General features: G+C 41.8%; 3 protein-coding genes across 5 annotated transcripts in view; all 3 read left to right on the plus strand.

The window, feature by feature from the left end:
• LOC143416584 (NACHT, LRR and PYD domains-containing protein 12-like) overlaps positions 1 to 23,260 on the plus strand; it is a 294,773-nt gene extending 271,513 nt beyond the window's left edge. The window contains exons 16-19 of the mRNA XM_076881993.1: positions 15,229 to 15,405; positions 17,562 to 17,756; positions 20,128 to 20,301; positions 20,977 to 23,260. Of these exons, the coding sequence (XP_076738108.1) occupies positions 15,229 to 15,405; positions 17,562 to 17,756; positions 20,128 to 20,301; positions 20,977 to 20,992 (562 nt within the window). The 3' untranslated portion in view covers positions 20,993 to 23,260. The remainder of the gene's footprint in view (positions 1 to 15,228; positions 15,406 to 17,561; positions 17,757 to 20,127; positions 20,302 to 20,976) is intronic.
• LOC112432736 (uncharacterized) lies at positions 4,298 to 10,540 on the plus strand. Of its 3 annotated transcripts, none has more exons than XM_076882000.1 (5): positions 4,298 to 4,332; positions 6,137 to 6,268; positions 6,353 to 6,412; positions 7,363 to 7,464; positions 10,164 to 10,540. In XM_076882000.1, the coding sequence occupies exons 2-5, from the start codon at positions 6,180 to 6,182 to the stop codon at positions 10,459 to 10,461; spliced, it is 549 nt and encodes a 182-aa protein (XP_076738115.1). In that variant the 5' UTR covers positions 4,298 to 4,332; positions 6,137 to 6,179; the 3' UTR covers positions 10,462 to 10,540. The 3 variants fall into 3 exon arrangements, with proteins under 3 accessions (XP_076738115.1, XP_024656975.2, XP_076738114.1); XM_024801207.2 differs by having other exon boundaries at positions 4,311 to 4,332; positions 6,179 to 6,268; XM_076881999.1 differs by having other exon boundaries at positions 4,315 to 4,332; positions 6,176 to 6,268.
• On the plus strand, positions 10,623 to 12,816 carry LOC112432189 (protein NLRC3-like). The gene is made up of 2 exons (XM_076881997.1): positions 10,623 to 10,870; positions 11,012 to 12,816. Exons 1-2 carry the CDS (start codon positions 10,663 to 10,665, stop codon positions 12,814 to 12,816), a joined length of 2,013 nt encoding a protein of 670 aa, XP_076738112.1. The 5' UTR covers positions 10,623 to 10,662.
• Positions 23,261 to 27,333: the final 4,073 nt, after the last annotated feature.

Here is a 27,333-nt window from a genome sequence, read left to right on the forward strand (position 1 = left end):
GCAGTGTTGGTCAGTAAGTGACTGGCTGCTCCCATATGGGAACGATGCCACCTTATCCCATAGTCCAGCCAATGATGCGTATATGCGCAGCCAATCAACCTTGTTGACAGGCTATGACAGCGTCCTTATGTGCGACACCGGTGTTTTAGCTGGCAAAGCGGCGTGGCTGATGTGGAGTGAAGCCACGTTAATGACAACGTGTACAACCATTGGAGATGTGCGCAGGACAGACGGAACAATTGACGGAAAAATTGGGGACTTTATACCAGTTTTTAAATTGTGTTGATCGGCCACGTAAAACCAGAGGTGTGATAAAAAAAAATATGCAATGTTTGGTTTTCTTCCTGAATACTGGTTGTTTATATTTACTGCAGGAAGAAACGGTAAAAACTGCATTTTATAAGAAAAAAGGCTCGAAAGCGCTCTCCACCTGTGAGCAAAAACAAACCCCACCCCCCTCTGTCTTTCCTATTCGTCCAAAAAAGTACCATGTCGACCAATCAAAAAATGATATGGCAACGTAGCATCTAGTTGTTAAGAAACGGGGGAAGTTTTAGGAGTGACGGCGGTGCTTTGCGATGTGAGAGATTTGAGACGTTTAGCGCAAATCTTGTGTAGTTAGTGTGTAGTGTAGTTTTGTTGTGTGTGTCAGAACAATGAGGCGACTGCTGAATGCTACAGGTGTTACAGCAGTGATACATCTGCTGCTGTCAGGCCTGCAGGTATCAGGCTGTTGTTCTCCTTTATCTCATAGTGGACAGAAATTATTTTTGGAGTGACGCAAATAATTTGTGTGGCATCAGATTTGATGCAGAACAGCTGATTGTTCTGTAAATAGTTTGAAATGTTTATTTAAAAATGCCTTGGCTGCATTTAAAAAAAATAGCTGCAAAAAACTTTGTTGTTTGCCAAACTGAGTAACTTTTTTGAAGAAGTAACTATATAATTAATTGCCCAGCATTGGTCGTTATATACTATATTTTGCAGACAGGACTCTCTCCCAGACCACAGACTCATGCTCATAATACAAGTCAGAGCTTTATAAAAAAAAAAGAAGAAAAAAGTAAGTTGTGTTTTCGAAATTGGAGTTCAAATTATTTTTACTTCCAATATTGTTAACATACTACACAGGTCATGACTAGATTTATTTTTTAAAAATTTTCACATTAAAATGTTTTTTTTTTAATTGGAGTCAGCACACCCATCATGATGACTTTTTACTACGCCTTCCTGGAAAGCATCATGACCTTCTCCATCACCTGCTGGTTCCACTCCCTCAGCCTTCATACAGGAACAGACTGCAGCATCAGTGTGCTCTAAAATCATTGGGCTGCCTGTCAGAACTCTGGCTCAGGTTTTCATCAACAGGCCCTTAGACAGGCAGCCAAAATCATCAACGACCCCTCTCACATTCTTCACCCTGCATTTCAATGGATCCCCTCTGGGCGACACCTCCGCTGCATTTCCTGCAGGACTGAGAGGAGGAGGAGCCCCACCTTTGTCCCCAAAGCCACTCTGCTTTTTAACTCAGCTGATAAGAACATTTCCCACAACAGAAACATAAACTACGCTCTTATACTACCAACACTTTACTCACTTTTAGTCACTTACAGTTATTTATTCACCTTTCAGTCACTTTAATTTTAAAACTATGTAATTTTATAACTGTATATACTGTGTATTTATTATCTCACTCTTATTGTGCTTATCTTCAACGTCATGCTGCCCTGGTGTTGGTTAATTGCCCCTTGGGGATAAATCAAGTCTCTCTGATTCTGATTCTGATCTTGTTTTTTTATATATTGGTAGTTTGATAGGTTTTGTATTTGTGTTCTTTTACATCATATTAAAATGTATAAATACATAGATTTAAATATATTTGTGTATTCATGTCTGGATTGTGTTTGGTTTTATTTTATTTATTTCTGCAGTGGTTGTTGTGTATTACTATTTAGATTGTTTCATGTTTAATGTTTGTATGGAAGACACAGAAAGACATTCGGCTAAAGAAATCTGTGCTAGAGTGACTTTAAAAATAAGTAAACAGAATGTAAATAATGATGTTTAGTATTTGAGATGGAAGCTGTTTCTACAGGATCCTGATGGACACTCAAAGGTTTATAAAATGTTCTCATTAGTTGTTTGCAGCAGAATATCAACCGATGTGAACCAAAACAACAAAAGTGTGTGAGACTACAAATTCTAGAACCAGAACTGCTGATTTCATTAATCTGAACTTTTAAAGGCAGAGTTTGTATCTGAGAGCAGGGACACTTGCTGTGTTCAGTGTGACTCGTCTCTGCAGAAGGTCAGGGCTCTGATAGTTGCAGTTAGCGGGTGACTTACTGGGCAGGTGGATCCTGAGTGTCTGTTGGAGTCAGGGTTCATTATGGTCCTGGTTGCTACTGGAAATAAAGAAACAAAAGGAGGGTGTGTTGTTCAGGAAGTACAGACTGTAGCTCAGCAGGTAGAATTACTAACTGGAAGGTTGGAGGTTTGATCCCTGGCTGCTCCAGTCTGCACGCCACGGTAGTGATGGGACGTTCTGTATCGAGGCTTCGGAGCGTGTGTCGAGTAATGGAGGGGGCGTTTCCGCGAAGCGCGTATCGAGGCTTGCTTCATTTATGGGAGGAGCTGAAAATGATGACGTCCGAAGCCTCGCTGCCCGGCTGTACCACGTGACTGGTTCATGAAGTGGTTCGAACTTTGCCGCGAGCTATGACAGCGATATAAACCCCTCAGACTTCATTCTAAATGTGGGTGTTTGATGGAGAGTTGCGGTTAGTGAGAGTTTGGAGACCGTTTGGAGGTTTATGAGAGTGAGGAAAGTCAGGAGAGAATGGAGCCAGCTAAGAAGAGGAGGATGTCCTCCCCTGTGTGGGAACATTTTGATTTTATTCCTCCCAACAAGGTATGTAAATTTCTACAGAAGATGTATTTTCATGATACTGATGGTGCAATACAATTTATGTTGAGCTGTCTTGACTTTTGTACAAGGTGAAGTGTTTGCTCTGTGCCAGGGAGCTGGGATATAACAACTACACCTCATCCATGCTTAGGCACTACAGAGCTTTGCATGAGAATAAGGGGGACACCGATTGTGGAGCAAGACCAGGTGAGCCATCAAATGCAATGATAATATAGCATGCAGTAATGTTGCTAAATGATATAACAATATTATACAACTGTTATAAGTTACGTGTGTGATATTTATATTTGTGCTTTATCTTTATTGTCTTTCCTCAGGAGAACAATCTCAAATAGATGAAGACCTGGTCAGCATGGTGATTGAGGACTCCCAGCCATTTAGCATTGTGGAGGACAAAGGATTCAAAAGATTTGTTAAATCATTAAATCCTAGCTATGTTCTCCCCACTAAAAAGGCCATAAAAGCAGTGAAAATTTAGTTTTTACAGAATAAAATGTGAACAGGCAGGACTGAGGCTCAAAGCCTCAGTGTGTAGCTGTCCATACCTCAACGTTACAAAAGCACAACCACTGTCCACACCCCAACCACACCTCACCTCACAGTAAATGATCATTTCCATTTCAAGCATTTCCAAATAATCATTTCCCATACTGCCACTATAAATATACACAGTATACTGCCATCACTACAATATACATGTTTTACACACTCCTTTTGTTGTTGACATTTACAGGCTGTGTGCAAAATGCCACACTCTTCAAATTCATGCCAGCTATTATTTTTACGTCCAGTAGGTGTCCTGCTAGAGCAAATGAAGCTTCATGAAGCTTCGCGTTGGGGTGAACCAATTGGATGAAAAGCTTCAGTGCTTCATGGGGCTTCATCTGCCCATCACTACGCCACGGTATCCTTGGGCAAGATATGGAACCCCGACTTGCTCTCCGATGCATCCATCATAGTGTCATTGTTAGAAAAAGAAGTGCTTGTGTGAATGAGGCACGCTGTATAAAATGCTTTGACTGCTCATACAGAAAAGCAGCTCATAAGAACTGGTTCATTTTCCAGATAATTCCACTATTAAGACAACAGACATTTGGGAGGCTTTCTCTGAGAGTAACACTGAAAGTCTTGCTGCTCCTCCACAAAATGAACTTCAGATTAAAGACACAGCTCAGCTAAACACAACTCAAACTAATCTACACTATTTTTCTTTATTACGCAGCGTTTTTATAACTATTTCCAGATGTTTCTAAAGATGAAAACAGAATTAAACTCCAGCCTGATGCGTTTCTGAGGTTCCTGACTCTGACCGTCCCTCAAACGCCTCTCTGGACGTTTCCTTCCGTCGCTTTTACTTTCGCTTTCGTGAATGTTGTGGCGCAGTTGATCGTCTCCATGTTAAGGTAACGTTAGCAGTCTGTACTGTTTTCCTGGCTGACATCAGCTGTGTGCAGCTTAGTTTCAGCATAAATCTGCTTCGTTTTATGTGAGATCAGAGTCTGGGAACGAGACAGAAACAGTTGATGATCAGCAGCTGAACTCAGAGTCGATGTTACTGTGGATCCACTGACTGATGTCTGTAGGCAGCTTCTCCTGCCTCCACCAGTCTGTTACGGAAGCCCGTTTCCGCCACAAAAAAGGATCCATTCTAGAAATTTCGACTTATTAACTCGAAAATTTGAGAAAAGTTGCTCGAAATTTTGAGTTAGTTCTGCCAATCAGTAATCCAGCTACAATGCGCACTCAAACCCGCATCGCAACAAATCGGCTTTCGAGAGTACGTTAGCTGATATTAACGCCATGTGATTCAGCTAATAACAGAAAGATTTCATCATTTGTGAAGCCACACAGACAATAATCAGCAATTTGTGCATTTATGACTGGCTGTAATTCTGGTATCTTAGCTGTAGCATTTGTAGCTGAGGGCTTCAGCTTCCGGGTAACAAGGAAATTACGTCATTCACGTAAATTACTGATTGACAGTTAGTTTTCTCAAAATTCCAAGTTAATAAGTCGAAATTACGAAAGAGTTGCTTTTCAGAAGTCGCTGCCAACACTTCATCTATAAAATGCATTTCTCTGCTTGTTCGCTATAGTCTGCTGTCGTATTTGTATGCAGGTTTTTTCCTTTTTCAGTTTAACTGGTGATATTCATTCGTGTATTGTAGGTGAATGCGCTGATGTTAGTTCATAAATTCCACAGAGTTTGTAAACTGGCCGTTTTTGCTCAATAATTCCTGTTTCATGTTCAAACCATCAGACAGAAACTCTGCATTTGTTTTATGTTCTTCAGCCTGTTGTTCTTGAGGTAATCTGTGATGCATTTAATGACCCTCCACATGCTCTGAGGGTCATTTGAAGAGAAATAGAACTGAATCTTTAGAGCATAAGTGGGTTTTTGCCCTCTTTATGCCCACGGCCAGGCTGTTTATTGTAGTATAACACTCATAGGACACGGTGTCCCGCTGCACACACACTGCACACACACTGCACACACACTGCACACACACTGCACACAATGACAGCTGCAGAGTTTGTGTCTGATGTATTAAGTATGAAACACTGTTGGGTTAAAATCTGGTCAGAATGAATCCAGGTGCAGGTGTGTCAGTTTAGGACCACTGGACTAACATCCAAGTGCTCACAATATAAAGTGTATTCTGTAGTAACATCCTGGTGTTGCAGCAACAGTCCCACATGGAAACGTCAACACTCAAACTCAAAATCTCTTTTTGTCAACAATAAAATGACAGCAGACCAATTTGATCAAAGTTGGTAAAAAGCTTCAGAAATTAGTAAATTATTAAATTAGTTAAATTAATTTAATTAAATTAAATTAAATTATTAAATTAGTAAAATATTAAAAAGTGTCTGGATGCTCAATCATCCAGGTAAGGGTTAGGTTAGTAATGCTGTGATTGCAGACATTCCCCAACTCTCTGTGAATGGGACTCATGACCATTGATCAGTGGTTGTTGATCAATGGTCATGACTTCCCAGCCATTGTGCAAATGTCCTGTTTATAAGGTTGGAAACCTGCAGTCAGCTGAGACTGAAGGAGTCACCTGGATGAGTCATGAAACGTTTCTCCCACTGAAAACATCCAGATGAACAGAATCAACTTTTGGGGATTAAAACGTGTCTGAATTAATCATCATGAGTGGGTCAGTCAGTGTGTCGCTGGGCTGATTTGTGTTTCCTCTGCAGGTGAAGGTAGAAAGTGTGTGTGAGCTGATGTGAATTGAGCAGCATGGATCAGTGTGAGGACAGAGAGGAGGGAGTCCCTCCCTCTAAAAGCACTCTGTGTGGGGAACATGAGAGCCAGACCAAAGCTCAGAGGTGAGATGACCATCTCTAACTGTCCATGACTCTTCTCCATGTCACAGCTCAGCACTCACATCACTGCTCCATCATTATTCACAGGAACCAGCCTGGACCTCCACCCAGCTCTGTGTCCTGTAAGAGTGACTGGTCTAAAGAGAGGTGAGCTGTTAGTAATGGCCTGCATTTGTATAGCGCTTTTCTAGTCCATAGGACCCCAAAGCGCTTCACACTACATTCAGTCATTCACCCATTCACACACACATTCACACACTGGCGATAGCAAGCTACATTGTAGCCACAGCTGCCCTGGGGCGCACTGACAGAGGCGAGGCTGCCGGACACAGGCGCCTCGACCAGGTAACATGAACTCTCTGATTTAAATGATTTTGATGTTTCCTGGTTTCTAAAATGCATCTCTGTAGCAGAGCAGTGTCTCCAAGGACACACAGGCTCAGCTGTAACTGTCAGTTTATCTGGTTTAAGACACATTTGGACACAATTGGCTGTTTTTAACTATGTATTTTAATCAGAGGTGTAAATCTAGACCTCACACATCTGGATCCTAAACTATGATAGAAACAGCTGCTAGCAGTGGGTAGTTTGACTTTGATACGCTGCTCTAGAAAGCAAACAAAGGTTTGTGCAGCTCCTCTTCAGAAAAGTGTTCAGAGAGCAGCTGCTGTATTAGACAAAGGCTCGTCGTGTGAGCCCAGATGTGTGTAACAGCTGGATGAAGGAGAACCATCACAGTCGCGTCTCCATCCCGCCTTTATTAATGAACTTCCTGTTGCTTGCAGATGACAGGAACACAAAGTGTTTGTGCCACGTGATGCTGCAGGATTTGTTAACGTGTCCATGATGGTAACATCTCCTCGTCTAACTGCAAACACATGAGCGCTCCTAACGGCAGCTATCACAGCCACACAGGCAGACTGTGTCTCACTGTTGCATTCAGGGACATTTGTTTTCCTGTAAAAAGCTGAACTCTAATCTAAGAGGACTGTTACTGACAGGAAACAGCTGCATTATCTGCAGTCTGTGTGAGCACAGCTGCTTCAATCACTTCATCAGAGAATTGATCATTGAATAAAACATGTTTGTGTCTGCAGAGGTCAGAGGTCACAGTCTGCAGGATCCAGCTGTCCGTCTGTGAGGAGTGACTGGTCCATGCCTCACCCTCCAAACTTCAGTGGTGAACCTGGACCAACGAGGTCAGAGAACTGTGATGACTCCTTTACATGTTTGTGTTTTCCTGGATAAATATGACCAAAGATTCATTAAAAAGATAAAAATATTAGACTTTGTCCTGTAGCGCTGTGTGGCAGGCAGGATTGGACCCAAACACAACAGGATGAAGTCAAAGAGGCAGCTTTATTTCAGCTGTGAACATGCAAACAGCAGAAATAAGAAAACATAACTGTAGGTTTGCAGTGAATGAAGCCTCAGCTCGACGCTCCACTTTGTCCCTCTTTTCCTTCTCCAAACAGCCACATCAGGAGTCTCTGATGGAGTTTTAAAATATTTAACTACAAATGTCCAAAGATGGGTTCAGGATACCTGAATCCACAATTATTAAAGCTAAAATAGTTCACAGGGTTTGGACTTTGTTAGGTGACGAGAGAACATCAAAGTGTTTTTTATCTTTAAACAGTATTTTTATCACTTCAGTTGCTCTCACAGCCCTGTTTGTTATTTTACCAGAGCTCTTATGTTTCACTCAGTGCTCCCACCAAACACCTTGGAGGACACATTAGTGTGATTTAGATTTCATTGGTGTAAACACCAGTCACACAAGCTAACCCATGGAGGCAGCAGCAGGCTTTGTGTTTGGTAAAGTCTGTTGGCTTAAACTAAGAGAGTTTAGTTTGTTAGCACAAAGAGCTGTCAGCTAAAGCCCCGAATGCACTTTGAATACAGATGAACTGAGAAAAACACTTTAAATACAGCAAACAGTCAAACTGACCACATGTTTTTCTGCTGATCATCCACAGCAGTACATTTAGCATTCATGCTAGCAGCAGGCTATGACTGTCCACTCAGCACCAACGCAGGTAGGAGTGAGCAGTGATGAAGCAGGACTGTGGGCAAGTTTGAGCTACAATCCTATTGGCTTCTGAGTTTCTCCAAAGAAAAGGGGAAAAATTCTTGGTGTTGTGAAGATGTGAGTTGGTCTTGTTGCAGACATTTTGTAGCACAAAATGTTCAAGCTGAATGAACATACGCGCTCCCTTAGACGTGACTGTAGACGCGCCAAAAGGAGATGGAAAAAGGACAGATTGTATGTTTCTCTACAGATTTTAAAGACTTTCTGTCTTTCTGCTCACCAAGAAGCTGTAAAAACTGCAGACACAGTTAGTCTTAAACTTAGTGTCAGTAAACAGTCACAGGCCTCAGGTACTTTTTAATGTCCTCAATCGTTTTCTTCGTTCACGTGACAATGTCGGAGTCATTTCTTCACCAAGTATTTGTGATGATTTTTTAGCATTTTTAACAAGCTTCTATCTATTAGGGCTCTTGTCTCGCCGACTGCTGCCTCAGATCCGAGTCTTTCTTCTGTGTGCTCAGCTGTCTTAGAGCAGTTTGATCCTGTTTCCCTTAATGACTTGACTGCGGTAGTTTGTAACCTAAGATCATCACGCTGCCCCTCTGATTGTCTCCCCCCAACTACTCTTTCAAGGATTGTCAGGTTGGAGATCGGCCTATAATTAGCTAAGACAGCTGGGTCTAGGGATGCTTTTTAAGTAAAGGTTTAACTACAGCCAGCTAGGGATGGGTACCGTTTAGATTTGAAAACCTGCTAAATCAGAATCAGTTGCTGATGACGGCTTTTTTCTTTTACATCAATCACGTATAATCTTAACTCAAAGTGAACATAGACTTGATTGAAGTAACTCAGATCAGCCAATTCAAAATGCTAATTCAATCAACTCTGAGTTTATGGCTAGACTCAGTTTGTTGGCCCTGCACCTTAAAACTATTCCCTGTTTGTCTCTCATGTTTTTTGGATATTGTTTTCACATCTTATGTCACGGCTAGCGGGGCGAGCCATGTTGAATTTAATAAAGGACTCAAGATGCCGACACTGCTGTGAAATGAGTGAGCTGTATTGAAACGGTGAAGTGCAGTGGAGATGGCCTGTGCAGAAGCTAAGATAACCTCTACTGAAAAAAGTATTGATCATTGATCAATTATTGAAGCAAAAGTAGACACACTAACGTAGGACATGGCACTGTCAAAATAAAACAGGAAGTGAACACAGAGACACAATACTAACACAGTACAGAGGGAACACAGAAACCAAAACCTCAGAACTAGAAAATCTTAATCAGAATGAAATTGTAACAAAAGACAATAACAATCAAAACAAAACCACTGAGTCCACAGACTCGGGACATACATCGGCTCAAACTGTGGTCATAAATATTTTGTACTTGTAAATCAGACTGTGTAGTTGTGAACTGAGTTTTGTAACATTGTAAAACAAAATATCTGGAAAGTTTATGTTTTTGCGTTCATTGATTTGTGTGTGTAAAAATGTAAAAATGTAATAAATGTAAGAAACATTAGAACTACTTTTGCTGACACAAAGTTTGGCGAGCACTGCAAGTTGTCCCTTTAAACCAGTCACTGATATAAAGAGAGCACCTTGTTCCAGGGCATCTGAGCATGGAGGGAAAGCTTTATGCAGGAGATGGTAAGAGCTGTTGGGACTAAAGAAACTGAGCAGAAAACTACAGACATCTGGAAACTGAGTTGTTAATTCTCAGTGGGATCAGCAGGACTAGCAAAGCTCCACCATGACAGTCATCTGATTGACTGAACCCATCCAAACATCACTTCATGGACCTTTAGCTTGTGTCTGTGTGTGGACAGACATAACATGAGCTAATTATACATTACTCCTCCACAGAGTGGACCAGCAGAGAGCAGAGGTTTCCACTGGTCAGTCTGCACAGCAACATCAAACACACCTGGACTCTGTGGTTATGGTTTGTAGTACTACGTTTACATTTGTTCTTTTCAGTCACCTCTATGCTGCACTTTGTGGACCAGAGGATTGTCAGTGTGTCCAACATAAGTCAGAGTTTGGGCTCCATGATTTCAGTCAGATTGGGGTGACTGTAGCTCAGGAGGGGAGCAGGTCAGCTACTAGTCAGAAGGTTTGTGAATCAAACCCTGGCTGGCAAATGTACTGGGTAACGTACTAAACCCAAGCTGCCCTCTGATGCATCCATCAGAGTGTGAAAGAAAGTATTTAAGCATAGAACAATGTGCTTGGTTGAATGAGGCATGTTGTATAAATACTTTGTGTGCACAGAGTATCAAAGAGAGCTATATAAGAACCAGTCCATTTACCACTGGGTAATTCATATAGTCTTCTTTTCCAGCGGCTGGAGGACAACATCACCATGTTTGTGAAGAACGAGCTGAAGAAGATCCAGAAGCTTCTGAGTCCAGATCACCCAGAAACTTTAAAGAGCCAGATGGAGGATGAGGAGATGTTTGAAGGAGAGGATGAAGATGAAAGAAAGAGCTGCAGAGAAGCATTTCTGAAGATCACACTCCACTTCTTGAGGAGACTTAAGCAGCATGAGATGGCTGACCATCTGCAGAGCAGTAAGAGAATTTCTCTAAAGACTGAATATTGATCTTTCCTAATAGCTCAAGAAATGGACAAATAGACATTCATCCTTTCAGGGTACTGAAAGGCTATGATATTTATTATATAATATTTGTTTCTGAATTTCTTACCTTCAGAAATATTTGCTCCACTCTGTAAACGTGAACTTAAAGCCCAACTGAAGAAGAAGTTCCAGTGTGTGTTTGAGGGCATCGCTAAAGCAGGAAGCCCAACCCTCCTGAATCAGATCTACACAGAGCTCTACATCACAGAGGGAGGGACTGCAGAGGTCAATGAGGAACATGAGGTCAGACAGATTGAAACAGCATCCAGGAAACCAGACAGACCAGAAACAACAATCAGACAAGAAGACATCTTTAAAGCCTCACCTGGAAGAGACGAACCAATCAGAACAGTGCTGACAAAGGGAGTGGCTGGCATTGGGAAAACAGTCTTAACACAGAAATACAGCCTGGACTGGGCTGAAGACAAAGCCAACCAGGACATCCAGTTCATATTTCCATTCACTTTCAGAGAGCTGAATGTGCTGAAAGAGGAAAAGTTCAGCTTGGTGGAACTTGTTCATCACTTCTTTAATCAAACTAACGAATCAGGAATCTGCAGGCTTGAAGACTTCCAGGTTGTGTTCATACTTGATGGTCTGGATGAGTGTCGACTTAATTTGGACTTCAACAAAACTAAAATCCTGACTGAAACAAGAAAGTCCACCTCATTGGATGAGCTGCTGACAAACCTCATCAGAGGGAACCTGCTCCCTTCTGCTCGCCTTTGGATAACAACACGACCTGCAGCAGCCAATCAGATCCCTCCTCAGTGTGTCGACATGGTGACAGAGGTCAGAGGGTTCACTGACCCACAGAAGGAGGAGTACTTCAGGAAGAGATTCAGAGATGAGGAGCAGGCCAGCAGGATCATCTCCCACATCAAGAAAGCTCGAAGCCTCCACATCATGTGTCACATCCCAGTCTTCTGCTGGATCACTGCTACAGTTCTGGAGGATGTGCTGGAAACCAGAGAGGGAGGAGAGCTGCCCAACACCCTGACTGAGATGTACATCCACTTCCTGGTGGTTCAGGCCAAAGTGAAGAGGATCAAATATGATAGAGGAGCTGAGACAGATCCACACTGGAGTCCAGAGAGCAGGAAGATGATTGAGTCTCTGGGAAAACTGGCTTTTGATCAGCTGCAGAAAGGAAACCTGATCTTCTATGAACCAGACCTGACAGAGTGTGGCATCGATATCAGAGCAGCCTCAGTGTACTCAGGAGTGTTCACACAGATCTTTAAAGAGGAGAAACAACTGTACCAGGACAAGGTGTTCTGCTTTGTTCATCTCAGTGTTCAGGAGTTTCTGGCTGCTCTTCATGTCCACCTGACCTTCATCAACTCTGGACTCAATCTGCTGGAAGAACAACAAACAACGTCCATGTGGTCTAAACTATTTGATAAACCAAAACTCCAATCTCTCCACCAGAGTGCTGTGAACAAGGCCTTACAGAGTCCAAATGGACACCTGGACTTGTTCCTCCGCTTCCTCCTGGGTCTTTCAATGCAGACCAATCAGACTCTCCTACGAGGTCTGCTGACACAGACAGGAAGTAGCTCACAGACCAATCACGAAGCAGTTCAGTACATCAAGGAGAAGCTCAGTGAGAATCTGTCTGCAGAGAAAAGCATCAATCTGTTTCACTGTCTGAATGAACTGAATGATCGTTCTCTAGTGGAGGAGATCCAACAGTCCCTGAGTTCAGGACGTCTCTCCACAGATAAACTGTCTCCTGCTCAGTGGTCAGCTCTGGTCTTCATCTTACTGTCATCAGAAAAAGATCTGGATGTGTTTGACCTGCAGAAATACTTTGCTTCAGAGGAGGCTCTTCTGAGGCTGCTGCCAGTGGTCAAAGCCTCTAAAAAAGCTCTGTAAGTTATAAAGTTTTTATTATTTAATTTGGTTGGTATGTTATGGAAAACACACTGCCATGAACCTCTGTTTTGTTTTTGTCAAAATCACTGTAATATAATCACTGTACCTTTATATACACGTGACTTGTATTAATGCTGCTGCCCTCTTGTGGCTAAAGTGTAATTATGTTCTTGTTATTAGGGAGGGTTTGAGAGTAACATGCCAAGTGAGTCAGCAGCTTCGCTTTAGCTTAAAAAATCCAAATTCTTATGTCATCAGTTATAGTTGCATGTATTCATTATCATAATTTAACCTTTAATATTGATGTCTTAAATTTATTGTGAGTAAAGTAGCAATAATTTTATGGTTTATTAAATAAATACATCACTAATGAATTATTTATTTCAGTAATTAATTAAAAAAATATATTGATAATGAATTATCGGTTAATTTCATTTAAAATAATTCATTATTTATTTATGTACAATTCAAATTAGTTAATTACATATTTTGTTGGTTTGTTTTCTATTTTAATTATTTTACTGACACATTTAATTATTTAATGATGTATTTATTTAATTCACGTTGCTACTCCTGGCCCTGCATCGCTGTTCATAAATACATTTTATTTGTCAGCTTCACCCATCAAAGTCAGGGGGCGGGGTTAATGCTGACCAAGTCAACACCATTGCTTTGGTCTGGTGGGCGTTCTTTTAGTGGGCTTTTCTCAATACTAAGTAGGCCTACACACCAGGATTTGGATATGTGTGGACCCAAACTATACTTTTACCCTTTTTTGTGTGTCACCAAATACACTTTAATATTTTCTAGACAAGAATGTAGTGGCATAATCTTTAACCTCGTTTGGCTCCAAACAGAAGTGACAGACTTGAGCAGGGTTCATTTAAAGGCTGACAGAAGTGGAGTGGTGACGGGGAGATGTTTGACAGGACAGTGTTTCAGCCTCCACAGGTTCATGTTGTGCTCCATCAGTCAGTGAAGATGAAGTCAGTGCTGATGAGGCTGTAGAGTGTGTGAGGGATGTGAATGAGGATGATGAAGATCTGATGATAGCAGATAAAAACAGGCTGCAGAGACTTTGAGCCATACAGGGCACACAGTGTGTGTACAGAACAGCTGAAATCATTATGGAGGCCTCACTGGAATATGGAAGCATCACAGTACAGCTTCAGTGAAGCATTAAAGTCTCTGATATGAGATGAGAAATGAAGCAGCCAGAGCTTTTTCATGAGTGGAAATCCACTGTGACTGTGAGCTGCTGCTACAGCCTCCAGATTAGCCAGCAGCTCATCCTGCTCAACATTTCCTCACCAACTTTAATGGAAGTGTGATGTTTTCAGCTGGAGTGATGGTCAGGGTGGCCTCCCTCTCCTCTTCTTCTCCTCTTCCTCTTTCATTTGTAAAGCCACTTCTGCTGCTTTCATTCATTTGGAAGTCCTGTAGCTGAGTTTGGGAGAGACTAACAGCCTCGGCAGCAGAGGGGAGAAAGGCTGTAACACCACCACTTTACTCTGTTCTACCTGTCACATCATTTTATCAGGAAACAAATATGCTCATGTTTTTACTATGTTTGTCTTGAAGATGTAAGAAGATCACATGGTGCTTTTTATTATTGTGTTGGTTTGTTTGCTGTCTCTTGGATGGAGCCCAGCTGTGCGTGGCCCCTGGGCCTGTGGTCAGAGTGTGTGCTGGATAATCCGGCCCAGGATGAGGCCAAACTGACATGGGATGAAATGTCTGTCACATAATTGAGCTTAGTGTAGTTTCACTTCTGCACAATTTAAAACAACCAAAACTTTGTTCTGTCTTTTCTATGTTATACTGTAGACTTTCTTTGATACTGTGTCCAAAAGGAGCAGCTTTTACTTTGAAGGGGAGCCGTCTCTGTTTCCTCTTCAGGTTGGATGATGGAAGCAAATGAGTGTGTGATGTTCTTTCAGTGTTGCACTTTGTAGACGCTCCCTCAGCACTGGTCTCACAGCCAGCTGCACATAGAGACCAGTGTTGTTAGTCCAGGTCAGAAGATGACTTGTTGGAATGAAAATGAGCTTGTAGTTTGTCTGCTTTAATAATGTGACTGGAAAAAGGTGTTGGACTTCAAATATGTCCATTTCTTTCACACTTCACCTTTAAAAGTGAAGCCTTGTGGTTCCTGGAAGGAAAAACACGACCTTTTCAAGTCTTTGTCCTGTTTTTATGATAAATGTACGACTTTAATGTGAAACATTCAGAGTTTTTTCTCTTGTTGTGTTTGTTTGAAGCTGCTTCCTGTTGGCTTCAGCTGTTTGGAGTTTCCATTTTCTAAACTTCTACATTCTGAACCTTCTTCAGCTCTGAACAGATGATGAAACACTGAATGATTTCAAGCTCACACTTTGTCTAATAAACTTACATCTTTCATTCTTTATACAGATTGAGGGGCTGTGGTTTGTCAGAGATCAGCTGTGATTATCTGGCAGCAGCACTGAAGTCCAACCCCTCCCATCTGACAGAGCTGGACCTGAGCATCAACAACAAGCTGCAGGATTCAGGAGTGAAGCATCTGTGTGGTTTCCTGGAGAGTCCAGGATGTGGACTTGAAACTCTGAGGTCAGTCAGCATGTTTTAGTTGTGCTGAGATGAATATGATGTGAAAGTTGTGCTGACACTAAACTGCAGACATCAGGCTGATATTATACTGATCCACACTGAGGATCTTCATGGTAAAGTCTGTTTTCTTCTTCTCTGGTTTAGTCCATTGACTGCAGCAGAACAATGTTCACATTTCAAACAGTGAGACTCAACGTATGGCCCGCGGCCCACACGCGGCCTGCCCACCTTTCCTGATTCAGAGAGAGGGGACCCTGATTAACTGTGTAGTGTTCTTCCTCACAGTCCTAAGTATCAGACACAACAATGAATAATCCACAGCTGACTGTCTTTAGCAGGTCAAAGGTCACGGCACACAGCAGACAGTGGGAAATATTATAACTCTGATCATTTATCAGCACATATCCATATGTATAAAAACAAAGCTGACACTGTGAGACTTGATCAGAGGTGTGATCATCACAGCAGAGGCCTTTGTGTCAAAGTCACTGAGGATCAAACAGAAACACATGAAGCAGATTTTCCTGTTCTGGCTTTTTATAGCAGATAACCTTCAAAATATTCTGCAGTCCATCAAAAACTGAAGCAAACCATGAATCAACATGTGAACATGAGCTGATGCTGCTGAAGTGAAGCAAAGTTACAGAGGTTTGATTACAGACACAGCTGAGAGTTTGTAATCTGTCATCATTTTAAAAGCTTTACATTTCTTCAGTATTGAACAGCAGAAATGAGGCTTTGTTTTGGGAGGCCGACAGCAGTGAACACAACAGCAGACTGGTGCGTAATAAGCAGTGAATAATGCAGGAAACAGATTTTTGAAGGCAAACTGTTCTTGAAGTACACTGAGAGAGAGAGAGCTGTGCAGGAAGTAAACGTCAAAGTCAGAGAGAATTCATGACGATGTTCATCAAACGTAAAGCGTAGTTTGGATCTTCTTCTGCTGCTGGTTCACTCAGTTTTGGTTGGAGACAGATGAAACCTGCAGCTTCAGGATCTGTGAGCTGTCCACTTTCAGCCCCGACGGCGTGTCCGTGTACGTGCCGTCGAGTGAACGATCCACGCTCTGTGTTTCCATCTTTGTGTGTTTAGCTGCTCTCATTTACTGTTTTATCTGTTTGCTTGTTGTTGAAATACTTTTGGGAGCTTTAACCTGAGATTCTGGCAAAATACATTTATATTAAAAATCGATTCAGGATTGAATGAATCAACATCGCTTTATTCAAATTAAAACCATTTAAATAGGAAAATCCATTTTTTTACAGCCGCCTCTAATGCTGGGTAATGTCAGCTGGTCCATGTGCAGCTGGCTGTGAGGCTCAGGGAGCGTCTACAAAGTGCAACACTGAAAGAACATCATCCATAAATATTGAGGAATAACTGGACTCTCATACAGCGAGACTCAAATGCCTTTAAACATCAGCTTATCCTGCTGATCCAAGTCCAACACTGAGTTTGTAAAAACATGTTTGTCAATCATTTTGTTTGGTTTCTGAGGAAAATGATTCAATAACTTGCTGCTAATACACAACATTTCATCATATTTCCTCATAACCCTCTTTTGTCTGACCATTTGATCCCATTTGAATTTGCAATAAAGGATCCACAGAGTTTGGTGACAATAATGACAGTAGATGTTTGTGTGAAAGTGCTGGAAGCAAATGAGTGTGTGATGTTCTTTCAGTGTTGCACTTTGTAGACGCTCCCTGAGCACTGGTCTCACAGCCAGCTGCACATAGAGACCAGTGTTGTTAGTCCAGGTCAGAAGATGACTTGTTGGAATGAAAATGAGCTTGTAGTTTGTCTGCTTTAATAATGTGACTGGAAAAAGGTGTTGGACTTCAAATATGTCCATTTCTTTCACACTTCACCTTTAAAAGTGAAGCCTTGTGGTTCCTGGAAGGAAAAACACGACTTTTTCAAGTCTTTGTCCTGTTTTTATGATAAATGTACGACTTTAATGTGAAACGTTCAGAGTTTTTTCTCTTGTTGTGTTTGTTTGAAGCTGCTTCCTGTTGGCTTCAGCTGTTTGGAGTTTCCATTTTCTAAACTTCTACATTCTGAACCTTCTTCAGCTCTGAACAGATGATGAAACACTGAATGATTTCAAGCTCACACTTTGTCTAATAAACTTACATCTTTCATTCTTTATACAGATTGAGTGTCTGTGGTTTGTCAGAGATCAGCTGTGATTATCTGGCAGCAGCGCTGAAGTCCAACCCCTCCCATCTGAGAGAGCTGGACCTGAGTACGTACTACGGGTCTTTGACCAAGAACAACCTTCAAGATTCAGGAGTGAAGCATCTGTGTGGTTTCCTGGAGAGTCCAGGATGTGGACTTGAAACTCTGAGGTCAGTCAGCATGTTTTAGTTGTGCTGAGATGAATATGATGTGAAAGTTGTGCTGACACTAAACTGCAGACATCAGGCTGATATTATACTGATCCACACTGAGGATCTTCATGGTAAAGTCTGTTTTCTTCTTCTCTGGTTTAGTCCATTGACTGCAGCAGAACAATGTTCACATTTCAAACCTTCAAAGAAGAAGAAAAATCCTCCACTGGATAATTCACTGTGAAACTCTCCAAGTCTTCATTCCACCTTAAAGTCTGTCTGACACTGAAATCCAAAGCAAAATGTGCGTTTGCTTTACAGACAGCAGTCCAACACAAACATACACACATCATCCAAAACACAGTCCAACATCCAAATCTCCTCCACTGCCAGCATGAATGATGGGAAAGAGAAGGAGGAACACTCTGACATTCAGGGTTAGAATGAGTTTCATGAAGCAGACTGTGAAGATCAAAGCTGCATTAGAAAGCTTACATGAATGAATGAGTGGACAGAAGTGGACAGAGATCATCTGAAGCACTTCAAAGGCTTTAAATCAGCACATTTCTCTTTATTCTTTATCAACTCTGTTAGTTTCTCTCAGTTTTCTGTGGAATGAAGCTAACAGCAGGCTAATAAGATGCTGACCAATAGGTTTCTATTAAAGGTTGTAATTTGTATATGAAAAAGTGCTTTGGCTCAGCAGGGATCAGCTTACAGGTAGAATACAGCTGCTGGATGGGATTAGCATGTCATAGCTATCTACCAAACTGCTAACTGGGGGATTTCAGGCCATCTATGGATCATTTTTGCTAACTGTTTATTCAGCTTAGGCTCAAAGAGCTGCAGCCTGTGTCCTAGCTGTCATAGGGCAAGAGGCGTGGTCCACCTGCACAGGTGAGCAGTCCATCACAGGGCCAACAGAGAGAGACAGAGAAGCACTCTCTCACATCCACACCTACAGCCAATTTAGAAGCACCAATGAACCTAAGCAGCATTTCATTGGACTGTGGGAGAACATCCAACCTCCACAGAAAGGCCAACAAGCTTCAACCTACAACCTTCTTGCTTTAAGGCACTAGTGCGAACCACTTTTCCCCATTTCAGCCCAAATCCTGCATCTTCCTGTTTCTGACTCCAGGCCAGCTCCACTAACACTTTCTCATCAGACACTGCCACCTAGTGGAGGAAGTCTTAGTTCCATTTGAAGCTTCAGATGACAGTTAGTTCCTTTACAAAGAGGTGGAGGTGGTGGGGCCACAGCACCATCATCACTGAGTGCCATAGGACACTTAACCTTTGTTTCCATATGCTGGGAACTTCCTATTTTTTCCAAGGAGGACTGGAAAATGTGTGAAAATCTCCCAGTCAGTTCCTCACAGCACACTTCAATCATTTCCCTCCCACAGCATCAGGACCAGGGCTTTTTCTCTCTTTGGTCCCACTAAGAGATTTCCACACAAACACCTCATCAGTGGGACTCTCAGAGCTACCAGCCCTTTGCTACAATCACAAAGCTCTTCATTGAAATCAATGATATCAAAGCTGGAATCAAATGAGTCCAAGTCTTCTGCTGATTCAGCATCACATTCATCTTTGCTCCTTGTTCTGCATCCCCACCATGGACTTCATTCCTTTCCAAGCCAGCCTTGAGTGTCCTTTATTCAGCTCATCCTCTGCTTTACTTTTACACCTGATTTTAGCTGCTTTATCTCTCTTTCAACAAGTTTCTGTGCCTCCATCTTTTTCTTCTCTCCCTCATAACAAGACAGCTTCTTCTGCCTGAGAACATGTTGGAGTGATTTACTAATCCAGGGCTGCTTATTGGGGAAAATACTTCCTGTTTCCAAAGTAATCCCCATTTTTCCCAGAAAGAAATGTAAGTAGAAATCGATGATCTAAGTGAGAACATGAGCCTTTAAAAAGTCCCAGTGGGTGCAGTCAAAGCAGTCCCTCAGTCCCAGTATAGAGTCTTTGGTCCAGACTGGAACAACTGTGTGCCCAGTTTGAGCTCTCTTCAGTGCTGTGACCTGACAGACCCAGAGGGGCCATCACATCACATTTAGAAGCTCCCCTAATGGAGCCACAACACATGTCCAACACTTAGTCTGTCTTGTTGGACCAACTGGAAGAAATGATTCAAGGACTTAGTCACAGAACAGAGATTCAAATCTCCAAAATCCAACTGGCTGCATCAGGACATATAGTCTGAAACTCTGCACAGTTTCCTGTTTGAAGCTGCTTCCTGTTGGCTTCAGCTGTTTGGAGTTTCCATTTTCTAAACTTCTACATTCTGAACCTTCTTCAGCTCTGAACAGATGATGAAACACTGAATGATTTCAAGCTCACACTTTGTCTAATAAACTTACATCTTTCATTCTTTATACAGATTGGTCGACTGTGGTTTGTCAAAGATCAGCTGTGATTATCTGGCAGCAGCACTGAAGTCCAACCCCTCCCATCTGAAAGAGCTGAACCTGTACGGAAACAACCTGAAGGATCCAGATGTGAAGCAGCTGTCTGATCTTCAGCAGAGTCCAGACTACAGACTGGAGACTCTGGTGTAAGTAGAGTGATGGAGTGAGTGGGTGGTGCTGTCAGCAGTATTGTACTAAACACAGTCAGTATGAAACAAAGATCCAGTGTTTCCTGTAAAGCTGCAGCTTCTCAGTGAAGCTGTGAGAGGAGAATGGTGACAGGCTTCAGGATTGGACACAAACACTTCCTGTTTCTGACCTTTATGGTCACCATGGTAACGGCTGACACGCTCTGATCAAACACTGTCAACAGCCAATCAGCTCTCTGAACAAAGCAGCACGCAGACCAATGACTGCATTCATTTCCAAGTTTAAAGCAGTGAAGAACACAGTCTGTAGGTGAGGAAGAATTTAGTGAGAGCAGATGTTTGGATGGAATTCCTCCAGTTAACAGCTGGAACCGTCCATCTGGATTGTTGGGCTTGTTGTTGGGGTTCCTACAGAGCTCAGAGTGGACACACCAAGGTTCTTCTAATGAATGAAAGTCCAAACTCAAACTAGGAGGGAAAAACATTTTCATCAACTTCAATAAAAATCCAAAGATTAGAAAAAGTGAAGCAACAATGAGTCCTAGTACAGTCCCAGCACTGAAGTCCCTGCTGCTCTTTATACTGGATGTGCTGCATCACTGACTGACAGCTGATGAAGAGTCTCTGGAAACACTCGTTTATCTCCTCTGCTCTTCCTTCTTCTCTCTGCAGGTGGAGGCTATGGTAAACAGGACGGTGTGTGTGCTGAGAGAGGAGGAGCTGTGTCCTGATGATCCAGAGAGGTTGAAGCAGCAGCAGCTTGTGTGTAGAGACGCTCTGACTGGGCCATGTTACTGGGAGGTGGAGAGGAGAGCTTCATCCAGCAGTGACTGACAGAGGAATGAGAAGAAGTGCAGATGACTGTCAGTGCTGCAGAGTGAACTGCTCTGAGAACAGCTCCACTGTCAGACACAATGTAGAGTCCAGCATCATCCCTGTGTGTCCCTCTGGATCTGACAGAGGATCATCAGTGTATCTGGACTGCTCTGCTGCTGCTCTGTCCTTCTACAGTCTCTGCACAGTCTCTGTCTGACTCTGGCTTCAGACCCTCCTGGATCAAACTCACCTGGAAAAACTTTCAAATTCAAATTCAAATTTTATTTGTCACACACACAACCATACCCAGTATGACATGAGGTGAAATGCTTGTAGCTGTGCAATGCCCGACCATTAAATGACAGTGGTTTTACAGTATTTACAATTTACAGGTTATTACAAAATTTACAGATTTAACTTAGAAATTTACAGTAAAAATGTGCAAATAGCAGAAAGAGATTATAAGGAAGTGTACATGAAGAAAAACCAGAGTGTGTGTGGTGATGTGATGTGTGTGAGAGTCCAGTCTTATAGTGATGTGATGTGTGTGGGAGAGTTCAGTCCTACACCTGGTTCACGCCGCAATGTATTGCGCCATTTTCCGGGTCCACAAATCAAAACAAACGCACTGTGTTGGAACGACGACGACATGAAACATGCTTAAAAGCAGCTCAAAAGAAAACGGACGGTATAGAGACCGATTGCGTCCAGAGGCGAAGCAGCAGCACTTGAAAAAATTAGAGTGCATCGCAAATCTGGACCCATATGAAATACGGCAGTGGAGTAAAGACCCAGACGACTTACCGCCACTGTCCTACCCACGTATCTTGTTTGTGGAGTAAGCGCTTACACTGGGAACCAGTTTCATAACTACAAGTCACTGGAGGCGCACATCCAATTTACAAGTGCAAAATTTGGCTATTTTCAAGCCGCCAAACTGTGAGTACGTCGTCATTCATACCAAGGTAAGTCAGCTGGAGTGCATCGAGTGTAATAGCCATTGTCCACCCCCCACCTTAATTAATGTTATACATTTATCATTGAACTGCTAAAATATCGTTATCATATCATGTGCCCATAATTGTAAAGTAGATGCAAACTAACACATTGATAATCGGGCAAATTATTACTTAACGCCAATTTGTGTCCTCCCTGTCTCATTGAATTTATTGTCTTTACATCAACCTTGTCCTTGTATGTTCCAGGTACTGCACTCCCAAAGATTGAATGAACCTGCATTACGGCCATGGGTAATTGTAAGCACCACGGGGAAGGTCGAAGCCGCACACTGAACATGCTGAACATGCTACCTATATAAATCCCAGCAGGAAGCATGTTTTAATAGTGTGATTGGGCCATCTGAACATGCTACCTATACGACAGAGCCATTAACCACGTAAGGTAGCATATTCTGATAAGTTAGCACGGATTGATAGACAAGACTATAAATTTACGCTACGGTAGGATGTTTTGACAGAACACCTTTTCTCGTCGCCAACATTTTTCTTTTGTTAAGCTTACTGTTATCAAGGCATGGTAAATGAACAGTAAACCTTGCCTGACGACTAATCTTCCCGTTTCCCTCTCATTGATTTATTTGGGTTGTCATGGCAGAAGTATTAAACGATGCCTTTTATTAGAACATAAGCATTTAAATGCAGTAATTGTATTTGAATTAGTTAAATATGAGTGGGCAACTCTGACCATGACAAGACTGCATTTGCTCTAAAAACTTAATAAAAAATTTAGACATATTGTTGTCATTATTTTTACTCTTCAATTTTATGTGTTTTTTCTTTAAGATGGTATCAGAAGTTGCTCCTCCACCATGAAAAAAACCATCTGCATATATTCTTTCACTACATCCACGATTCTCCTCTGTGGTCTTCCTCATTCATCCTGTTTGGAGCTTAATGTTCAACATCCTTTATCTATTAAAATTACAGAAGGAGAAGAAAGTAATCATCAGAGCAGGAATCATGATAAATGATAAATAGATTACCAGTACATACAAACATAACACTTGCATAATTTCTCTGATAACGCTGCATTGGATGGGTTTATTAACTGTGGGCTGAAATTGTACTACAGTCTGCTGGTGAGGAACTTTTTTGAGTGTTGAATAAAATGTCCTCCACAATCTGTATATGAATTGTCATTAAAACCACAGAGATTCTTACTTATAAAGGAAAGAAAAGTGGGACAAAGCCCATCAACATATAGTGTATATTTTCTGAAACATTACAAAGATGCAGGTAATTCTGGGTTCACCTGAATTACAGATTAGACTGGTGGACAAACAGAGATGTTGTGTACAACTGGTGACAGCATCAGTGACAACAAATTAATCAGCGAGGCTGGAAGCAGAATTAGGAGGCGTCAGAGTCAGCGAGGGTCAGAGATCGACGAACAAATTGCCCACCTTCATGGATAATGCATCACCCTCAAAAGGATTCAAAATTTGGGCCACGAAGAACAGTTCAGGAAACCTATTTTGTTTCGTCTGTGAAACTGTATAAATGAAATGTAAATTATGTTAAAGGCAAACACATTTGTAAGCCATAAGAAACAAACATGCTTTGCATTATACCTTCAAACATCTGTATAGATTTGATACATTATTTATTAACTGAATTTGCTAACATGTCTTACATAGTGAGAGTATTTCTTTTACTGATGATATTTCAATGATATGTATTTTTTATGACTAAATAATGCTCTATCGAACACCTGGCAATAACAGCAGGTGTGGCAATTTTGTAATTTGTTGTTTAAATTTGATATTATTTCAGGCAGTATATTTTCTTAGCCTTTGTCATACTCATACTTAACCCTCTCAGGCTCAAATTAAGTTTTTGTTGCTAATGCACAAAAGAATACCTGCAGTGGTACTTCTGAGTAAAAAACTCATGAAATATGTATGTGGGGTGATCAGGTTGTTAGCTTTTAACTGTTGCAAATCTGCAACGCCTGCCTTGAGAGGGTTAACACAGCAATCTCAGAAACAGTACAGTAATTTGGGGTGTGGATCACAGGGTGAAGAGTGGGGGTCACCCAGAGTCAGAATGCAGTGAAATATCTCTGTCACCTCTTGCAGATTTTCTGTAATCTGAGCTCAAAGATGAGAAAATATATAGTACAGTACTGTAAATTGGGTAAAGTTTACTGTTGATTTTCCGGAAAATCGTACAGTAATTTGGGCTGTGGATCACTGGGTGAAAAGTGGAGATGAACCAAAACTGGGAGTGGATTGTGAAGCACAATAGTGTCAGGACACAAAAGACTGCGTTTCTAAGCCAGTCAGCACCCGTACCGTAATATGCATAAGAATAGTGCAACAACATTTTAGGTGCGGCTGGCTTGACTGTGTGGTCGTAAGTGAGGGCTCACTTGACCGCGGTCAAATATGGTGCTGGAGAAACAAACTACAGAGAACTTTGTAAAGAGAGTATTGAGTGCTTTGGCGATGTAAATGGACTGGTTCTTATATAGTACTCAAAGCACTTTAAAGAACTTGCCTCATTCAGGTGTACGCAAGCACTTTTCTCTGTAAGCACTTTCTGTGTAATGTTCACACACATTCGGAGAGCAACTCTGGGTTGGTATCTTGCCCAGGGATATTTGGCATGCAGACGGGGATTGAAGCACCTTCCTCTACTACCTGAGCAAAGCCGCCCCATGTTCGTCTGTGCACAGATTTCTTTCAATACAGTATTATCACAATTGTGCAAAAATACAGGCATGAAAGCTTAAAGTGCGCGATCACAATAAAGGTGACGTTCAGAGACTGACTGAGTGATCTGAGAACTCATCAGCCCTCATCACTGCCTTCACTTACTTGCTGCTATGGGTGCAGGAATAACACAGTTATGCAGTTACTTTCTCAGTCTGCTAGAGCCTCCACTTGAACGCAAGAACCTTCATTTATCTTCTCAAACGGAATTCAAAATGTTTTTTACAAATTGAAGGATTAAGATATAAATCGCAGAAGCATCGATCCACACATTCAAAGAAGAACAACCCAACAAACTCTTCATAAAACTCCAAGAGATATGAAAATCTTTATTTCTGTCTATTCTGTGTTGTTAATAACATCACATCTTCACATAGTAGCAAAAACATATTAAACAAACATTAATCTCAACATGCATACTGTACTTCAAGTTTCTCTCATGGAAAGGCCAGTGTTACTTTTATAGTATCCTTTCCATAAATATCATAAATATCTTTACCCATGTAGTGGAATTATTTTATTTTTTCATTTTAGTTAACAAGTATAATGTGACCACATTCACTTTTTATCAGGACAAGCTACACCACCACGGTGGTTAGCATACAATAACACCGCCTTGTTCTCAAAGCTTCTTGCTAACTGTACTTTTTTCTGAGATGTTCTCTTTAAGTAAGGATACTGAAAGTGTAAGCAGTGTATACGGTCACATCACGTGCTTAAGGTTGTGTTAGCACTGATAATTCCTTCACAGTTCTTTAAAGATGCTGAAGTCATCATATCAGCTGTAAATGCAGTGCTGCTGCTGTCCTTACGCTATACTTTCAAGCATCACACTTTCTTACTGGCCAGTTTATTTCCACTTTTTATGCTCTAGTATGGTGTGACTGAATGAAGTCAGCAAACCAAATTCTGTCCATCTGAGGAAGAGAAGAAACTTGCATGAAATGGGAAGAATGAGATGAAGATGGCTCCTATGCTTTAGACGTGGCACTGTTTCTGCCATTGTAAGTACGCTAATGCTTGAAAGATCCATTAAAAGTCTGACACTTCACTCTTCAGCTGGAGCGTCCATCAAGTTTTACATTCCAGGTTTCCTCGTTGGGATTACGACTCAGACGATGATGTGAAAAATTAGTTATTACATTAAACCCATAAAATCAACACTGGCAAAAAAGCCGTGCACTTCACAGAGCAGCTTTCTATGGCCGAGCAGCTCCTGCAGGTGTAAGGTGTAGGTGTCACAGCACTCTGGTCCAAAGAGGTTATGTGCAGCATGCAGACAGAAAATGGCTTTACAGAATATGACTGAATGTTGAGGCACCAAAACACACTCAGTCTGCCCCTCAGTCTGATCAAGAAGAAAACCTGACTGAGCGCTTCATAACATCAGTATGATGATGTCCCAGAGGCCATGTTCAGGTTATTCTCCCGTCCACACTGAGCGGGCGGATCAGTGGAGTCTGCATTAGCTTTAACAGAAAGGTCTGATTTAAGCAGGTAAGCTGAATAGACAAGAAAAGCTAGAAAGCTTTATCAACTATAACCCCAGCGAGGACCTTGACAGGTGTCTTGTGTACAGGTGAAGGCTGGACAGTCAGCAGGATACCTTCCTAACATTTGTCATTCCCAGCATTGAACCGTTTCCTGGCACAGCCTCAGTGAAACAGAGCATCGTTTCCACCCCACAGTTACAGACAGGCTGTGCTTTTCTTTGGTAACACCGTCGAATGAGCCCCGTGTCCTCTCTCAGTAGCTGCTTTCGTGTCCTGTCAGGATGTACAGGCTGCTCAGTGCTGACGGGTCATCAGTCGGTGTGCTCTGAAGGAGGATGTCTCTGCACAGTGTCAGCAAATGAGAAGGAGATGAGTTGTAAAGGAGAACCAGAGAAAGGCAGTACTAACCTAAAGCCAGTGCCTCCACCTGCTTCTACTCCTCCCACCTCTAGTACTAACACTACTCTACTGATACTACAACCACTGTAGTTTGACTTTAATGCTACACACTGGTACAGTACTGGTACACTTACTGGAGTTTTACTCCTGTTCCTGCTCATCACCACGCCTACTACTTTTTTAAACTTTATGATAAGTGTGAACATTTACACAACAGCATACAAACAAGTTTAAAGTAAAGGAAGCAAAGAGCTGAGAAATACATAAAACATAACACAGAAGAAAAAGAAACCTTTGCGAGGATTCCTTCTACACCCAGTTTGAGTAAAAACGAACTGAAACACAAGGAAAGAAGATAAGATCCACTAAATAAGGGTTGGCACAGTTGTATAATAATACTTAGTACTGGCAGCCAGCAGCGCTAAGCCTCAGCCTCCCAGTAGACACACCTATGGTACCGATTTAAAATCCTACATGTCTTTGTTCTCAGGTTATCACGTTCACAAACTTTGGTGTCCACGCTATTTGCCTGCCAGGCTGACAATGATTTAGATCAGTGGTCCCCAACCCCCGGGCCTCGGACCGGTA

Source organism: Maylandia zebra, linkage group LG3 (genome assembly GCF_041146795.1).
Source record: "Maylandia zebra isolate NMK-2024a linkage group LG3, Mzebra_GT3a, whole genome shotgun sequence".
Classification (NCBI taxonomy): domain Eukaryota; kingdom Metazoa; phylum Chordata; class Actinopteri; order Cichliformes; family Cichlidae; genus Maylandia; species Maylandia zebra.